General features: G+C 34.0%; 1 protein-coding gene across 1 annotated transcript in view; it reads left to right on the top strand.

The window, feature by feature from the left end:
- Positions 1-19,585, top strand: part of LOC144958734 (low-density lipoprotein receptor-related protein 2-like) — a 146,414-nt gene that overhangs the window by 79,265 nt on the left and 47,564 nt on the right. The window contains exons 31-48 of the mRNA XM_078890904.1: positions 539-664; positions 868-1,031; positions 2,196-2,339; positions 3,801-3,910; positions 4,588-4,762; positions 6,192-6,408; positions 7,803-7,931; positions 8,570-8,671; positions 9,132-9,335; positions 9,786-9,921; positions 11,789-11,960; positions 12,464-12,577; positions 13,061-13,169; positions 16,182-16,310; positions 16,508-16,611; positions 16,972-17,104; positions 18,231-18,414; positions 19,163-19,321. Of these exons, the coding sequence (XP_078747030.1) occupies positions 539-664; positions 868-1,031; positions 2,196-2,339; positions 3,801-3,910; positions 4,588-4,762; positions 6,192-6,408; positions 7,803-7,931; positions 8,570-8,671; positions 9,132-9,335; positions 9,786-9,921; positions 11,789-11,960; positions 12,464-12,577; positions 13,061-13,169; positions 16,182-16,310; positions 16,508-16,611; positions 16,972-17,104; positions 18,231-18,414; positions 19,163-19,321 (2,611 nt within the window). The remainder of the gene's footprint in view (positions 1-538; positions 665-867; positions 1,032-2,195; positions 2,340-3,800; positions 3,911-4,587; positions 4,763-6,191; positions 6,409-7,802; positions 7,932-8,569; positions 8,672-9,131; positions 9,336-9,785; positions 9,922-11,788; positions 11,961-12,463; positions 12,578-13,060; positions 13,170-16,181; positions 16,311-16,507; positions 16,612-16,971; positions 17,105-18,230; positions 18,415-19,162; positions 19,322-19,585) is intronic.

Below are 19,585 nucleotides of genomic sequence, written 5' to 3'. Positions count from 1 at the left end.
AACATTTACCATATAGGACGGGACATGACGCCTGTTAGGCGATATTACAATTATTTTTTTTCGGACAACGCTTTAAATGGCCAGCTATTCATTTTACACCTGAGTACAGTGAGAGAATGTGAGTAAAGAGTCTTTTCCAAGGACTCAACTATGCACCAAGCGAGGCTCGAACCCAGGACCTTCCGATCCGAAAGCAAGTGTCATACCACTAGACCACATTATGTAAAGCGCTTAGAGAAAGGAGTTTATTGTGAATATGTACTTTTAAAAAAAAATGTCATCATTTAACAGGCTGCATGATTAGCCCCACCTTTATAATGTTATAATTCAGAGGAAATAATATGATAAAGATATTGGTACATGCTGTATGTTATGTGATTTGAATAGACAATGATTATGACTTACTATTCCAACAAGTTCATTTATCAGACATATTCTTCAATGCATTATTTCATATATATTCTAAGATATCAACCATCCAATAGCTGATTTCCAGTGTTTGACAACATTTCATTGTTTTAACTAAAACTTCCATCAGGTCCCAATCCATGTTTGGAAGCCCAATGCAGTCATTTGTGTCTTCTGTCTCCAAAACCAATCGGCTACAGTTGTGCTTGTCCCATAGGAATGAAACTTGATGCATCAGCACACAGTTGTATGAAAGGTGAGAAATATCACAGTAAGAACAAAGGCATGACTTCTTCAGAACAATACGCTTCTCTGTCGAATTGTAACAAGTTTGCACTTAAATTATGATCTTCATGCTATTGTTATTTCTATGATATTACATTATTATTATTGTCATTGTTGAGGTCATTGTTTATTGTTATCTTAAGTTACATTGCAATTATTATCATTTACAACCAGATTCATCAGAGATCCTCTTGTTCATGCAGTCCCGTTTCATAGCTGGCATGAAACTAGGCAGCAGCAATGTGACTGGCATCATACCTGTTAGCTCCATAGGAAATGGCCAGGATTTTGATTTTGATAGCAGGGATGGTTATATTTATTATGTGGAGAAAATGAATGTAAGTCATGGCGCTATTTGTACTTATCCATAGCCAACCTCAATGTTTTAATCAAGTAATAGGGTTTTGAAACTAAATGAAAACATGTATATGAATGCAAATATTGCTAAAATTTGTCAGACAATACATTGTCATTTGAAAAATATAACCATATCAGGACTGATCTCTACTTTGATACATTTGTAATCGGCTATATAGGTCTGTCTTAATGCTCACAACAGCTGTATACCTTTTTTTACTGAAAAAGGATTATTTTATTATAAAATATCAATCTAAATACCTACTATAGATAAGAATGACGATATCTTGACAACATTAGTGTAGGGAATCCCCCCACCCCCCTATTGATTCCGAAAAAATTAGGGTGACACGATAGGTCAGTTAGTGGAGCACATCGAATTTTGATTTGAGACACTTTTCTGTTACCCCCCATCCCTATTTACCTGGCCAGCAGTGATTAGGTAGCTGGATCTGTTAGATCTGGAATTCAACCCAAAGGTTAACTGGAAGTTGCTACTTTGCTACGATCTATTCTGCTAGAGAAATGAATTAGACTCTGACTCCATTCGCCTTATACTCTGATTAAATACTTTTTTTTCTGATAATGTCGGTGCCTATTAACCAGGACTAATCATTTTGATAAATATGGACCTATTGGCCCCTTTCATAAGACAGTTGAGATATCGTGATAATTATGGGCAGTGTAAAATAGTTATTTTTATACCCTATTGTTCACTTTCATTAGGGACAGCTAAGCTATTGCGAACTATTGAGATTTATTGACTGACAAATGGATGTGATTTTTAATTTCAATCAGGAATTGTTTCTAATGTAAAAATTGCTGAAAAAAAATCTTTTGAATTTGATGTTCAGACTCAGAGCTACTCATCTCAAGTTCAATGCAGGTCTAATGTGAAATCCATAACAATGCAAATGCTCCAGAATGAGATGCTATTAAATGATAAATGAGATATGTTAAATTTGGGTACTTGTGCATTTGTCACTCTACTTGTTTATTGTACTATCTTTGTATCTTATACTGGCATTTATATAACATAAAAGGTTGCAAGTGCCTTTCAAATTTTAAATTTCTACAAACAATATCCATTTATTTTGTTATGGATTTGCTATTTTGTTTCATCCATTAAAAAAATGTTTTGACAGGGCAGCTTAAAGAGAATTCAAATCAACGGACGTAATACATCCGAGTTTGTACCTACAGCTGTGATTGGTAGCCCAAATGCCATTGCCATTGACTGGATGTCTCGTAATCTGTACTGGGCAAATGCTGCTGCAGGACTCATGGAGGTGAGTTGAATAGTATGAATTTTTGGGTCTCAATACTCAAATACCAAAAAATGGATGGTGGCCTTATGTGCCATTAATAAAAAAGTGAATGAGAAAGGACTCATGAGTGCTCTTGTTGTCATTAACAAGTGAATGAAATGTGTTGTTGGAAAGAAGGGGAGTGGGTACAGTAGGCATTATGGGGGGGGGGGGGGGGGGAGAGGTGCAACTGCTAGTCAATAGCTCTCTACCCCGAGTCAAACGAGTTTGGCATTTTTCAATTTCTTCTTTCTTCGATGTCCTATTTAAAAAAAAATAGAAATTACATTTAAAATAAAACTAGGATGATATAGAATTCATCCTGTCTTTGCAATTGCAGTATTAATTATTACTATCAAGATTTCAATCCCACAGAATTAGGAACCAATTTAGTATTTGAGATGTGGAAAAAACATTCCAACAAAACCTTTATGTAAACAGCTTTCCTTCAGTTTAAGCTTCTTTTTTTTTCATTTAAAGCAATAATCTTATTTGAATACGTATATTTCTTTGTTTTCAAAACCCGACCCCAATTCTAATTAAAAAAACAAGAATAACAAAACCTCCCCGAAGAAATCATATATTTAGACAGCCTTATTACAAGCACTTGTGGAGCTGAGAGAAACATTCATTGGAACATTGATAAAACAAGGTAAACATTTAAATTAATGAACCATGTTTGGAGAAGACAACCAAACTTAGAATTTACAAAAGTTGTATTATTTCAACACTTCCGTATGGATCTGAATGCTGGGGGATGACAGACAGTGGCATGAGCAAGCTGTTTGCATTTCATACAAAGTGCGAGATCAATGTGGAATAGAAGACGTGAAGGACATCATCATGAGAAGAAGATGGAGCTGGATGGTCATGTTATGAGAAAGGAGGAGCAGCAAAACTGCCCTACATTGAAAACCAAAAAGAAAGAGATAGGGAAGGCCCTAGGCAACTTGGAAGAGATCAGGGGTGGGGGAGGGGGATGAGAGAGTGGGAGGAGACATGGAGATCTCTGAAGTATAGATGAATGCCATGGAGAGAGGGAGATGAAGGCCCTTTGTTGCTGCCCACATGCCAACAGCATAATTGGCGATAAATAAGTATATTTCTGTGTGCTTTATCATAGCAGAAATAGAGACGATGTTTTGACCTTGTGGTAAGACTCATGGCTTTTGACCTGCAGGTCTTTGGTTAAAAAACTGTGAGGGTGGTGCAAGGTTTAATTCTTGCATTCTCTCACCAAACTCTGGTGTAAAATGAGCAGCTGAGCATTAATAGCATTGTTTCTGACAGAAGAAAAAAAGAAAATTGGAATAGCATCTTACAGTTGCCATGTTTTTGACATATTACGATTTGCTGTTGGCTTTGGAACCCCTTTTCATGTGTTTGGAGCCTATTTCATGGATAATGCGCCATATAAGATAAGGTTCACATTATTCTATTCAGGTGATGAAGCTAGATGGGCCAGAGCACTACAGGAAGGTGCTCTTAAGTAACAATGGCCGCAGACGAGATGTTGCCAATCCTTTATCACTCTGTCTTGATCCTGGACGTGGGTAAGTCTTGAGTTTGTATATTGTATTAAGATTAACATGAAAGGAGAGAGTCTGCACAAATATTGTATTCTATGACTGCATTGTAAAAAAGGTAACTGTAACAGTTTTACTTGGACAATTTTTGTTAACTCAGTCCTATTGCAAGCATCTATCTCAATTTTGTATATCAAACATAAATGTTCATTCTGATATACTACATATGTGTGACTTATTATAATTAGATGTGTAGTGGAAATTTTTGAAAACTTTACTAATAATCCAAGCCATTAATTTGCTCTTTGTTTCATAAGAATATAATCCTTAAACAAACCAAAAAATCCAGAAGTAAATGATAATGAAGATTCTATGCAGAAACAAACAATTTGAATGTGGTTAATACCTAAGTTTCCTTTTTTTATCAAAATGTTAGCACCTAAGTTGACTTAAATTGGGATAAATTTGAATTAGATAATCAGTGATTTTCCCTTTTTATTTTGTTCCAATCACATGTCAAAGTATTTGTTTTTTGTTAAAGCGAATACCAAAATCAATATTGTCTTTCTGAAGATTCTCATGATCTTTGTTTTCATTTTTTAAAAAGATATTGGATTCGTACTGGTAACTAATAAATATAATGAGAAATCTTCTGACTGATGCTCATAACTGTTTTGATTTTGATTTATATGTTTTCTTTAAAGTCTTCTTTATTGGGGAGACGGTGGAGTGCCAGGGGTGCCTGCCAAGATTGCCATGGTGGAGATGGATGGTTCCAATCCCAGAATCCTTTTGTCTGTTGGAATAAGAAATCCTGCCTACATGACCTTGGATATACAGTCACAAATCATCTACTTCACAGATACGTTCAATAGAAAGGTTGGAGTAATTATTATTCTTTTTTAAAAAGAATTTTGATTTGGATAGGGGGGTGGGGGGTATCTCCAGATTTATAATTCATAATCATCAAGAAAGAAATGTCATTAAGGGGCAGCGTGGCTCAGCGGTATGGTCTTTGCTTCGTACCCAAGGTAACGAGTTCGATCACCCTTATATGCGCCTTGTGGCCTTGAGCAAGTCACCTAGCCCTATTCACTTTGCGGCGCTGCACTGCTGCTGACGCCTGGATTATACTAGTCTTCCCTTGGAATAGATCCTAAAGACAAATTTCTCCTTGGAGATGAATAAAGGGAATTTTATTTATTTTATTTTATTAAACAACTTAATTGGCATTCCAAAGCATAGGAATGAAACATAATATGATGCAACATGAGTTATAATTTCGAGTCAGCCCCGTCCAGCAGCTTCAAACATTGAAACCTTACACAAAAAACACATCAAATCCCGGTCCAATCATGGCCTTTTGACTAAACCACAGGCTCACAATATTTTATTTTAATTTTCAACGGATATATAATGATTATTCTTTGTAGGGGGTTTCTGCATCATGGCAAAAAAGAAGGGGAAAAAAAGATGATTAAAAATTTGGTTCTTCTTCTTCCTCCTCCACCTCCTTCTCCTCCTCCTCCTTCTTCTTCTTCTTCTTCTTCTTCTTCTTCTTCTTCTTCTTCTTCTTCTTCTTCTTCTTCTTCTTCTTCTTCTATACTTACCACCACTTTACTACCATTACTACTACTACTACACTCACACTATACTACTACTACTACTACTACTACTTCTACTACTACTACTACTACTACTACTACTACTTCTACTACTACTACTACTACTACTACTACTACTACTCCGACTTCTACTTCTACTACCACTTCTTCGTTGAGCAGTCAACACCATCATGCTGACAGCAAGAGCTGCATCAAATTATATGCTCTCAGACTTGGTGCTGTCACTAATGACAAATTATGATCCTGAAAATTAGAGAAAAGCACCAAAAATATAGTAGGAGTAGCTTTTAAAAATGTAGTTGTCATGCCTAAAGTTGAACTTGCGTTTTGATGGATAAATGTAAAGATAGCAAATTGTTTGAAAACTGAGAAATTTTAGAGTCCTCAAAATCATGTCAATGCAATATGCTCTTTGTCTAATTGAGTGAGTGGAGTGTCATGTTGACCTTTTCGTAGCAAGTCTGAGTTTTAGTCAAATCATAATTTCTCCCATAATTTACTGTTTATGATTACAAACCTAATCGTTTTCACTAAAAGAAAAGTATAAGCAATAAGCTCTGATGAAGCCCAACTTGCATTGTTGTTACTGCTCTCATGATGAAATTATCAAGTGTGATATCAGGTTTCAAGAAAATCAAATCTCTCTTTTAAGGTGATTAAACTATGATTGTATTCATTTCCAGCTAAAGCGGTATTTCATCAAAGCAGGAACACTTTCCCAAGTTGTGTCATCAGGATCACCTAGAGGTCTAGTATTCCACTCCAATCGACTTTACTACTTTGATGCCATCTATGAATCAATCAACCAGGCTCCATACCCATCCATGCGCAATGCAGCTGTTCTTCGCAGTAACATCAAAGGTGTTGGAGCTCTCAAGGTGTTCTACAACAGACATGAATGTAAGTGTGCTTGATATAGGTTATTTTGGGAATATTATTGAAAGATCAAAGGCAGCATTTGGCATGCACTGTTATGTGGTGATTAGAATTATGTCATTATATAGTATCCCCTAATATTATGAAAAGGTAGTTTTTGAGATAAAATGTTACCCACAGAATGGGAAGGAGCCCTAAATTATTAGATTTAAGGCTGATGAAGACAGATTTATTCCAACAATATCAGTTGCTTGTTGCCTTTTGGATTGAATGCTGGTATTTTCCACATACACTCTCCACCAAATCAAAATTTTGCAAGGCTATTCAGTTACTGTTGGTTGTGCAATGTGAAGTATTAGTAAGTATTAGTAAAAGTTATATTAATATTGAATTTATAAAGCATTTGTAAATCTAAATTTGATATGACATGTTCCAATTTACATTACTAAAACAGTGACAAAAACAAATATTGTAATGTATTATTAGGGATGTCATAACGAAGCCATAAGAAGACAACTTATACATTTCTTGCTTGATGACAATGTATTAAAGAACTTGCTTGGACAAATTAGAGCATTCCATAGATGTGGCAAAGATATCCATTTGAAGAAAAGTTTACAATTCTTTGTCAATTATCGTTTTCTTGTACATTGTGAAGAAAATTTGATTCTAAGTATAACAATCAGTTTGAACTTTAGTAATAATTATAATACAATTCTGGTCACAAGTTACATAAAGTAATAGTTCTTTTAGTAACAACCGGAGAAGATAAGGATCCAAATTAATGTATAGCACTTTACAATAGAACATTTAAGTTTAGGAAGCAGAAAAATATTTTATTTAAAAATTTACATTATAAAACAAATGTGTGTGAAAGTTCTACAAGCATAGAAAAGACAATTAAAAACTTTTTTCGCCCTTTTTAAATAATTTTTTTTTTTAATTTGAGGCTTAATTAGGATTAAGTTTCATAAAGCAACTCTACAAAATAAACACTTATCCGGCCCAAATTACCAATTCATACAGTGCTTGCGATTTAGTCTTTTGCCAGACACTCATTCACACTCATTCAGTGGGATAATGTGTATAATGTTCCTGACCATAGCACACACCACTGAAGCAAGGGAAAAAACAGTTTTTATTCTTGATATCCATTATTCATTATTCAACTGGCTCCGTTTACTTTTACCTTTCCACAAGTTTTCACATATAATACATCATATCAATTGTCTTTCACCATCCTACAACTACTGCTACTTGTAACATTTAAATACAATAATATAAAGGTTGTCCATTTAGAAGTTCAATGGTTACTGAAGAGAGTCAGAAAATCACAACACCCCCCCAAAAAAAAAGAGAAAGAGATCCAAACAAAAAAAACAACAACCGTCATGTCGTTATTTTTTGTGTTCTTGTAGCTGGCAAGACCAATGCATGTTCAGAAAACAATGGTGGATGTCAACATCTTTGCCTCCCAAAATCATCTGGTGGTTTTACATGTGCTTGTAGTATCGGATTTGAACAACAGGAGGACGGAACGTGCACAGGTGATTACATTTATCACACAGCTCATCCTTTTCTTCCTTCTCTGCCCTTCCATCTCTGGCTGCTCCTTCCCATCCATCTGATTCTTTTTCTTTCTAAACCCTTTTTTTTTTACCTTTCTCATCATATTGCAAGAGCATCATTACACTTTTTGCCATTGTCTCCATCATCATCCTTATTGTCATCAGTGTCATCATCATTTCCCACCACCTCTTAAACATGTTGGATTTTCGTGGTTTCAAGAGTTGAATACTAACTATTATCTTCATCCAACTCTTAAATGTGGAAGTACATGCATTTTTCTCTTTTTTTTGTGGTTAAATAGAAATGAATTTACAACAAATGCATACATGGTTAGATTTGGTCAAAAGTATATGTTATTTTCAAATTTTGAAAACCACCCTTTAAAAGTCTTCTTTCCATTAACAGTGGTGAAAGAAAGAAAGATTATATTGACCATATGCAAATGTCAGATGACTTTCAGATAAGAATGATAACCAAATAAATGTTTGTGAATTAGGATGATAACTCATAAAATACCGACATTGACTTCCATATTTATATTACCTCTTTGTTTAAATAAGATACATCTCTCATTAAGATCAAACAATTAAATGATCATTATTTTTTTTCTTATCAGCGGAGAGTTCCTTTGTGATAGTGTCTATGTACAATGTTATCCGTGGATTTGGCATGAGTCGAGTGGATGTTGATGAAGCCATGGTCCCCATTGCTGGTGCCAGTAAGTGTTTATTAGACTATTTAACAAAAAATATATTTTAATTTCAAGAATGTGTATTTATAGATTTGTATACAATGATTCTAAAAGTTCATAAAGCTAGCAGATTAAAAAATACGTAATTATGATGAGACACATGTCACTTGAAGTGTTAAAAGATTTAAACAAAATAGCTTCACTGTCTTGACAGCCTGATCATTGATAAATCAAATAATAAAAGAGAAGGCACTGAAGTATGTCAGCGCTGAGGGCTTTTTCCTGCAAAACGATAGATTCCTTAAATCTGAATAGATAGCATATATTCTATTTACCTCTCATAAGGGTAGTAAAAATCGTTGGTAAAATAGAATATAAACTGGAATAAATAAACTTGAGCAGCACGGGTCTAATGGCTCTAAAGGACAACTTACTGCTTTTTCTTTGGTGTTTTTGAAGAAATTCATATTTCCTTTTATTTTGCCAGACAGAGCCACAGTGTCAGTTGATGTCTACATGGCAGCCAACTACATCTACTGGGCAGATGCCAGGAATGGAGCAACACTAAGCAGCAAGAGATCTTATGGTGGAATTCACCGGATCAAACCTGACGGTTCTGGTTTACAAGAAATTCTCACTTCTGGTATTGGATCTCACAGTATACAGGGCCTGGCAATTGATTGGATTGCAGGTTTGTGTGTCTGCTCACATTTTCTAAAAAGGTCCTGAATTTTAAATAGAAAGAATAAAATGGCTGAAAGAGCTACATAGGATGGACAATCAAGAAATAGAAAAGTATTTTGGGAGAAACAAGTAAATTTCCCAGTGGACAAATAGGTTAATGTGTCTAATACAGAAAGTTTTATAGAACTATTTATAGAAATACAAGAAATTGCATATATATATATATATATATATATATATATATATATATATATATATATATATATATATATATATATATAGACTTAACTATCAGCAACATTCTGAGAACAATTTGTGGAGAGACAAAAAAAGCATGATTTGTGATCTAATAGCATCAAAATTATTTGCTGTTATCATAAATGATGATGCGGATATGTTCAATTTAAATCTCTTTCATTGATCTAACTTGAATTTGATTCTCATTTTCTTTCTGTAGGTAACATCTATTTTACTAACGCTTTTGACGTAGAGGTGTTCATTGAAGTGATGAGACTGGATGGTACTTTCAGGAAAGTTCTATTGAGAGAAAACCAAGGGCAACCTAGATCAATAGCTGTTAATCCAATTAAGAGGTAATGCACTAGTTTACTATGATGACATTTATGACCAACCACCTTTATATGGTATTACATTTTGGCATGAATCAGATTTGGAGGGGGGGGGGGGAAGTTTTAAGTCTAAATAATACAATAAGTTTAAATCATTATGTTATTATTTAAAAGAAGAATAAATTTAACTAAAAAATGTATACGTATGTTTAACCCAAAGTGTGTAACTAAATTTATATTTGATTGTTGGCGTTTGGTTCTCCGAATAGCAGATTGAGGTTGTGGGTCATGAAGTTATATTTGGCATAAGAAGTTACATGGATTGATTTTTTTCTTTGAAACCCCCCCCTGAGGCTTGATTTTGGGCCTTGTTCACATAGCTGGAATATTTTTAAAACTTTTTTTTAGATAAATCAAAGCTGTGTTTGCATTTAAAAGATGCAGATCTCAGCGTTGTTCTAAACACATGATTCTTTGTATAAATTTGGAACATAACTGTCAAGACATTATTGAATGGATGGCATTGTCCACTTTATATGTCCATCCATAAGAGAGATAGCACACCTGTCTTCTTTATATTTTTATCTTCTGCGTTGGAAAAAACAATGAAATACCTTCAGTCAGATTATAGTTTCATTTTGAGAACGTCATTGGTTTCAAACAATTCCCCAGAAGTCGGTCGAATTTAGTTTTGTGCAATAAGTAAATGAATTTATGAAAATTTATTTAAATATTACACTTGAAAAAAAAAGTAACCACATTGTCATTATTCATTTATTTTTCACTTTCATATCAAGTAGAAAGGCTCAGTGATAGCAAAATAAAGGAAAACCTCATTAGATATATATGTCCGCATCTGCAAGTGAAACTTAGACTGTCGGACATGAGTTAAGGGAACTGCTCAGACAACCTGTAAGGCACACTGCACCAATACACATTGATGAATTTACAATGTAGAAATCACCTGCAAGTGGACTAATATTCATTTTTTGAAAATAAATGAAATTTCGGCAAAAGAGATTTTTCCTTAAAGTCCCGAAATCTGACACGGTATGTCTTTTATGATCAGAAACAAAATCCTGAATTGGAATTGAACTATTTACACGCTGGGTTTGATTTTACTCCAACCCAATGTTAAGTCTTTCTGTTTTTAGAAACAATTTGACTCAGCTTTCATGAAAGCCTATTTGACCACTGTTACTACTATTTTGTTCAAATGTGGTGGGGGTTGCTTGAAGTCTGCAATGGTAACAGTGCTAATGAAAAGATGAAAATGGAAAGGCTTTGTAGGGAAACAGTACAAGCAATGGACGTTTTGGATGTAAACCCCGTGCTAGCAAAACAATAAACAATGTCTATCCACCAAAGAGAACCCATGGTACAATTCTAACCATCATAGACCTCTAGTTGAAATCAGGAAGGGATCTCAGCAATTAAGTTGGCAGACTTCACGCCTCACAAGCAAAGGAATAGTATTCATACCTGATTTAATGAGAGTTTTTTTTCCCCTTACTACTACTGCTTCCATCCAACAGTGATTAGATGGCTGAGTCTTTTGGATCTGGTGGAAAGCACTTTGCGATAGACAAATGTCTTGTCTCAAGGATAAACTTGGACTCCATTGCCACTAATGGTTCAGAAAAGAATACCTCATAACTGGGAAACTTATGACTTAAGGATTCATTCTGGATGACAAAGGGTTAAAAGCTGACTAAAATTCAGTTGTATTAATTTGATTACCTTGGATCAAGTGAGTGATTGGTAAGGACACACTTTCTAAATAAAAGCCTTACTTTGTTACTATACTGTGAATTGCTTATGCTTTTAAAAAAAAAAAAAAAAGATATTTAATTCATTAATTCATTTGAGATTATATTTTTATGGTTTTTAGATATCTATATTGGGCTGACATGGGTCAAAGTGCAAAAATAGAACGTTCCCTGCTGGATGGATCAAAGAGAAAGACTATTGTACAGTCTGGTATCAGCCTGCCAAGGGACATCACAATTGACTACCAGACGCATGATATTTATTGGGTGGATGCTGTAGTTGATGCTATTCAGGTAAAGATATGACAAAAAGAGAAGAAACCGAAAGATAAAGTTGAATGTAAGTTATTCTTGGTGTGAAGCAGCATTTCCTTTGTCAGAAAATTGTACTACTGCTTAATAGGCAGCATGTATTGCCCTGTATGTTAAATGTATCATAATCAGAAGATTTAAACATTTTTAAAGCCCTTGGTGCATGGTCTATATTGAGTATAAACACGATAGAAATGAGATATTCCTTGTTTTCAAGTACCAAGCAGCAACATTTGGATCCCATTTAAAAATGAAGTCTGACTTAAATTGTTGTATATCATTATTTGAAACTGATTATTATTATACACAAAGCAGACTTGTTGTAATACAATGCTTTAAACAATAACATTAATAAATTATTAATGAAGTATAAGGATCTTCTGACCTTGTGAACATTATTTGATTCAACATGACATAGGAGGGAGGGAGAGAGAGTATAATTGATTGGTAGATTAAAATGACTCCTTACTCTTGTTCCCTTTCAGAGTGTGTCATTCAGCGGTGGTAATCGTCGTTTTATTCAGACAAACACGCCCAATCCATATGGCCTCTCTGTGTTCAAATCCTATGTGTACTGGGTAGACAGAAATTTACAAAAGGTAACATCGTTTGAGAATTCACAATGCTATACGCCTATACTGCCTATATTATAGTCTGGTGCTGAAATTACCTATAAACGTTTCCAGTCCTGTAAAATTAAAAAACAATACCTTTTTTTTTTTGCTGATATTGGGCATTGATGGTCAATTTTTAAAAATTCCTTTGGATGAATAAAGTATTATTATTATTATTATTATTATTATTATTATTATTATTATTATTATTATTATTATTTTTGCAGTGGATCGGATCCCCTCAAGTGGGGTTAATATTTACCTTATGGAGTGGGTAAGGAGAGGGTATCTACTTCAGCCTACGCCACACTGATATAATTGTTTGAACTGGTCCCATTTGTTTTGCATTTTTTGAGTGTTTGTAAGAACAGATTATCTCTAGATATTTTGGTTATCCTTCTATTGTTGTTCAGCAATTGCTTTTTTTCTTGTCAAAACATTTTTTGATTTATATTTCATTGTATTTAGATATTCAGGGGTCTCAAGTCATCACAGGGAACGGCCCCTCAGGTGTTGAAGAGTAATCTGGCAATGTTAAGTGATATCATTGTCTTTGATAGAAGTCTACAGCCTCAAGGTAAGGATCTTAGAACCACTGGCTTTCTGTTTTATACATAAATGGCCTTTGATATACACCAGTGTATACCAAAGACAGCTAAGTGCTCATTGTAATTTTTTCTCTCATTTTCCAAAATAAATTACACCTCACAGTGGTTTACCCGCGGATCACTTAGTTGAGATGCTAGGTCAAGAGGTCACTACTCTCCTTCTCTTTACCTGCGCTCTAGCATGACACGTGCCTGCAGTCAGTGAAGCGAGTAGTCTAATTGGTCTGATAAATAATGGCATAGCCAAGCCACAATTATCTTAAATGTAAATCTATATCACTCATGTTATAGATTGAAATCCCCCTCACAAAGTGGACTAAATATCATAGATATCATCAGTATATTTCTTTCTCAGGAACACAGCAAAGTAGACTCAATTTTCACTACATTTATCCTTTAAATCAAATATTTCTGGAATCCCTACAACAACAATCAGACGTTGCAGTTTATTATTATTCACACTAGTACATAGTACAAACTGTCTACTTTCTGTTGCACCAATGTTAATTAAGTTCAACAAATATGTAACAAGTGTAGGGGTGGGTTATCAAATTTCACTGGGAATATCTAGCAGTCTATGAGATGTCTAGGCTATCGTGGGTGATGAATTTGGACCAGTTACACAATGTAAACAATGTCATAATCATTTCCTGGACTCCCTACTGACCATGGAACACTTTACTACACCAATTCTACAGTTTTGTTATTAAACGTTCCCACGAATATGGTAAAGGAGTGAAGAAGTCATACTTATTGTAGTACAGGAAAGTATATATATATATATATATATATATATATATATATATATATATATATATATATATATATATATATATACACTCCCTCTGCAAGTAGCCCTACAATAATAGTTCTTAAAGACACATCTGTTACTGATTGAAATATGAAATGAATGGGTTTGTTTCATTCATGTCTCTGTTGATTGGTGTGGGAAGGTTTTATTCACCAGCTGCACTACTTGTACATTGTGAATATTGAGAATAATGTCTGAATATCTGTTAATTCCTAGGAGGTGCCACTATTATTTTCTCTATCTTGGCTGTGTTTGAGTACCCCCCCCCCTCCCCCCTCTTCTTATTTACCCCAGCCAAACTTGCCTTTGTGGAATACTATCTGTACTAAATGTTGATGTTATATCGTTATTGTCAGTGGTATGAATTAGGTGTAGTGTGAATGTGATGCATTTCTCTTAGCCTGTCTTTTACGTTTGTATGTAATATGTGTGTATATGCAGGATGTATGGGTGTATGTATGTTGTGTGAGAGAGAGAGAGAGAGAGAGAGAGAGAGAGAGAGAGAGAGAGAGAGAGAGAGAGAGAGAAAGAAAGAAAGAGAGAGAGAGAGAGAGGAATACCTTTTTCTACCATATTCATTGCTTCTATTATCTACGACGCCACTGTGATGGTGTTGTTGTTTGGTGTAATGACGATGGTTTTGTTTCTATTTGTAATAGTGAAGTAAAACCTACACACAATATATTGCTTTATATGTTCTTTAGGAGTGTGTTAAATTGTTTAACCCACTTTCCATATCTTTTAAATACAATACAAAATACAAATGAAGAGAACATACCAGATGTCCAGCCCATTACATTTATGACCATTAAAAACGTAGTTAAAATGTGTTGAATCAGACAGTGAATGTTTTACTTTGTGTAAAAATATTAAGACTGGACAAAGCATTAATTAGTTTTGGAATCCAACGTCTGATTTTAAAGATTTGAATTTTTTATTGTCCGCACAACAACAAAAATATTTTAAAATGGTAGGGATTTTAAATTGCTTATAAAACCTATCAGAATAATCACAATAAAACGAAAAAAACCCAACATAACAAGTGAAAGTAGTACTGTCTGTTCCGTAAGTTAATATTATTGTAATGTAAGTGGTCATCTAGATATGGTGTTATATAACATCACGAAAATGCAATACTTTGCGTCTTAACCCTCAAAAAGGGGAATCACCGTCCAGGTAGCCACTTTTACAGCATGCAGCTGCTGTTGTCAGTCACTTGCTGGGTTCCAGCAGTATAACTAAGTGATCCGATTTTATGAAGAAATAAACAGCAGTGACCTATTGATCGATGTTGAGTCCTCTAAAAATCTGTAAAGAACCGTATTTTTCCTCCACTGTGATATGGGCATTGACAGTAATGCTAAGAACACAATTTGTTTACTTTTTACCATTGTATTTCCCAACTAGACAAGTCAAGAAAATTTCTCCCATCTATCTGGATTTAAGGTGATATAATAGTAACCTGTTTTGTTATTGACTGATAAAAGGTTTTGAGTGCAAAATGTTTCATGTTTAGTAGTTTGTTAATTTTTGAAGATTTTATATTAATTTTTGTACATTATTATTGCGAATAAAGTTAAGTCATTTGTTATATATATAGAAAAAAGAAAAGAAGAAAAAAACATTCAATATTAATCTGTTATTAAAATGTTTTTATTCCATGCTTCAGGCAGCTTTTACCCGCTTTCTAAGAATACCTGTCTGTTTGGTATTTAAATACTTTTTTTTAAAAATCAAACAACACAAAAAATGTAATAGATCTAATGAAAAATATAAAATCATTAAATGCAAAACGCCATTTTAACGTTGTCTTGATATGACTGTGTGATTTCAGTTTTCTATTGATTATTAAAGTAAATACTAAACTGCTCAAATGTGAGTATCATTGATAAATAGAACAGTTTAAATGAAAAAAAAGAATAAAGTGGGTAATAAAGAAAGACAATTGTAAACAAAAAAAATCAATCGTCTTCCTCCATCTCTGGATTGTCTTGTAATGTTGTCATCACGAATGTTGTCGTGTACGAGTACGATATAATTGTTTTTGCTGTTAACTGAGGCAGGATTTGAATTCAGCGTATTCTATTTTTTTTTTGTATTAAAAAAAATACTGCTATTCTGATATAATAATTTTTGTTCATTGCTTCATGTTTTTTGTTTGTTTTGCTAGATGACGACAATCCATGTAGTGCCAACAATGGAGGATGCCAACAGCTATGCTTTGCCTTCCCCAACCAGACAGATCCATCTTGCGGATGTTCCACAGGAATACTGGCTGATGATCAAAAAACTTGCCATGGTATTGAAACATAGAATTTTTGTGATGTACACTTAACTTCACCTCTTTACTCTGCAAAGCACATCTGAGCTTCACCTTTTAGTCAGCGCTACATGGTAATTATGCTGGAGTTGTTGATGAAGATGATGTCATGATGACATTCAATATTAATTAATTTCACATTTCCCCAATATAACTTTTACAAATTCTCTATTCAGCTCCCTCATCATTCCTTTTGTTTGCTGCTGAGACGGAGATACAGAGCCTATCAATGGATCCAAACTCAACCTCCAACCCCATCCCATCTATTGCAGGACTACAGGTATGAAATCACTGTGTCACTCATTTTTAATCTTATTCATTGATCAGCCAAATAACTGTGTGGTCTGTATTTAATTTGACCCTTTAACATCAAAACTACATTTCTCTTATGTGAAAAAGTTAACCTCTTTGACTGGGGATCATATCTTTAGGCCATTTGATTACCAGTGAAATGTTCTATCATTACACTTCTAAAATTGCCTTTACTTGGCAATCCGATTATCTGATGTTTAATCCCGGCCCAGTCAATGGAATATGATTTTTGGAGGTTGAATTGTTCTTGTATTTTTCTTTTTGCATTATATCAATAACACTCATTCGAAATTTTAACTGAAGTGTAATCTGTGTTTCCTACATTCAGGGAGCCGTAGCCCTGGATTACGATGCCTATGAGAACTATATCTACTTTAGTCAGGTCAATTCTAAACAAATCAGCCGTGTCAAGAAAGGATCAACCAAAGTGGAAGAGTTCATGGCCCCTAGTATGAATACCAGTGAGTTTTCTTAGACTGCACAAACAACACAATGATGACATTTTGAAATATTGTTTTTGAAATTAATGTAATTAATTATTATGTTACTATATTTGAGACTTTTATGTTTTTGACTTTCTATTAAAGAAGAAATAAATATTTCCCCTCACACTAGCCTCAGCATTGTGCTCTTGGGTAAGATAATACCACAATCAATTCAGATGTGAATGAATATCTGTTCAACGGTTGATGGATATAATTTCCATACAAGAGCAGTTAAATCAACATTTGGTTCAATACAACGTGTTGATGGAATAAATGTGACAATTTTAGTGCACTCTGGATAGTGCAAACCACAAATGATAAAAATCAAATATTGGCTCACACAAGTTGACAAGGTTTTTAAAAAAATTTAGAGTTATTACATTGCTAGTAATTTTAATGCATTCCTCTTTATCTTACAAGTTACCTTCAAATCTTATGATGCAAGAATGTCCTGGCTCGTTTCAAATTATCCCTGTTCCCATCTGTTTTACAAATACATATTTTTCCATATTTCTGTAAAGTTTCAAATCCACATGTTAAAGCAATTTTTTTTTTCACTTGTCTTCTTTCAAATACTTGTTTCGCTATTAATTGATTATGAACATAATCAAATTAATGGAAATTCTGTAAAACCCAAGTTAAACCATTACCTCACTATGGTTTGGGATTTTACTAAGAAAACCAACTAGAAAAAAACCCCAGAAGAATGACTAGTCATTCATTAGTGGTAAAACAGATGCACACATGAAACACTTAAGATGATAGCTGAATTATGAAGTACAGGCTAGGGCTAAAATAACAAAGCTGTACAAATATTTAAATTGTCTTTCAGAGATACCAGTGGATCAAAACCAAATACAATCTAGGCAAATTTTTGATATTCCTCCCATCTACTGTTGACTTAATTTTTGCTAATTTTGGAACTACCTACCTGCTAGTATCAAGCTTTGTCCTATAAGGATGCGATACAAGCTATCAAGAAAGTACCATAGAGTATGACGAAGAATCTGAAAAAACTCACACTTTTTAAAACCATTATTGTTCACATTTCTAAGGAAATGTAACAATGACAAATGCTTCTTTTTTGCTTTTTAAATTTCAGCCCCTGGTTATGTTCATGATGTGACTTCTGTGGAGGGAATTGCCTTTGATTGGGTAGGCAAGAAGCTGTACTGGGCTGACCTGTTCCGTAACCGTATCTATTCCATCAATGTTGATCTCTCTAATAAAGTTGTCATTGCTACTGTCCAGAACCCAAGAGCTCTAGCAATCGACCCATGTAAAGGGTAAGTTTTCAATTTTCCTTTTTTCTATTAACGAAACTTTTATCCATCTGCCTTTTTAAAAGTTATTATTATCTGTTATCATGTAGAAAATATGGCAGTACATATGAAAGATAAAACCAAACATGATCAAAAGAGAATTATCTGAAAAACCAAATGACTAAATTTTTAATTAGATTTTTAAAAATTTTGTGTAACAGCTTTGTCTGCCCTACAATTACCATCATAGGCAAATTAAGGTTTTAACTAACAGAAATCCACAATTGTCAACACGCAGACATCACATTAGTGTCAACCACTCCTTGACATGCATAATCAGAAGATCAAGCTCAACATAATATAGGCAACAGAGCTTTTTTTCATCTACCTCAAAGTAATGGAACAATCTGCCAGAAGAAATAATGACAGCACCAGGATATGATTTAGAAAATTTTAAAAGATATTTTTCATTATTTTTATATTATTTTTATTTGTTTTTATTTTTTATATTATTTTATTACCAAGATATGAACAACTCCTGGCTATATACAACATTTAACATGGCAAAGCGCTTGTTGCCAGCATATTGGCATTGGCTGACTAAACTACGAAGAAGAAAAAGAAGTTCCCAAAAAAAAATATATTTTTTTTAACTTTTAAAAAAAATCAACAACAAAGGTTGCATGTGTTTTTTAATTGTGCTTACCTAGATAAATGAATGTTGAAAAAGAGCGATTATCTAGTTGTAAATATGTTAAAATATTTATTTCAGTTATATCTACTGGTCTGACTGGGGCAGGACTCCAAAGATAGAACGTGCTACCATGGCAGGTAATCAAAGACAAGCCATTGTTACCACAGATCTTGGCTGGCCTAATGGGCTAACTGTCGACTTTGAAGACGAAAAGATATATTGGGCTGATGCACAGAAGTGAGTTCTTTATCATTTTTTATGCTGTCATAAAATTCCGTAATGCACCTTACATGACTGAAGGTTCTTTCCCTAGTAATAATTTACTCTGCTCAAGCAATTAACAATCCATTGCACAAAAAATGGCAAGGGTTTAGTTCAATCAGGTCATTATCCCTGAAATTCAAACATTTTTACTCTTTTAATAACACAGCAAAGCAACACTTAATTTGAAAACAAAAGTTTAAATCCCATGTATGCTTACATAAAGAATGGGGTCGTATG

Source organism: Berghia stephanieae, chromosome 13 (assembly GCF_034508935.2).
Source record: "Berghia stephanieae isolate SIO BIC M18660-M18661 chromosome 13, UCSD_Bste_1.3, whole genome shotgun sequence".
NCBI classification, from domain to species: Eukaryota; Metazoa; Mollusca; class Gastropoda; order Nudibranchia; family Aeolidiidae; genus Berghia; species Berghia stephanieae.
This window is presented reverse-complemented; position numbering and strand designations above follow the sequence as displayed.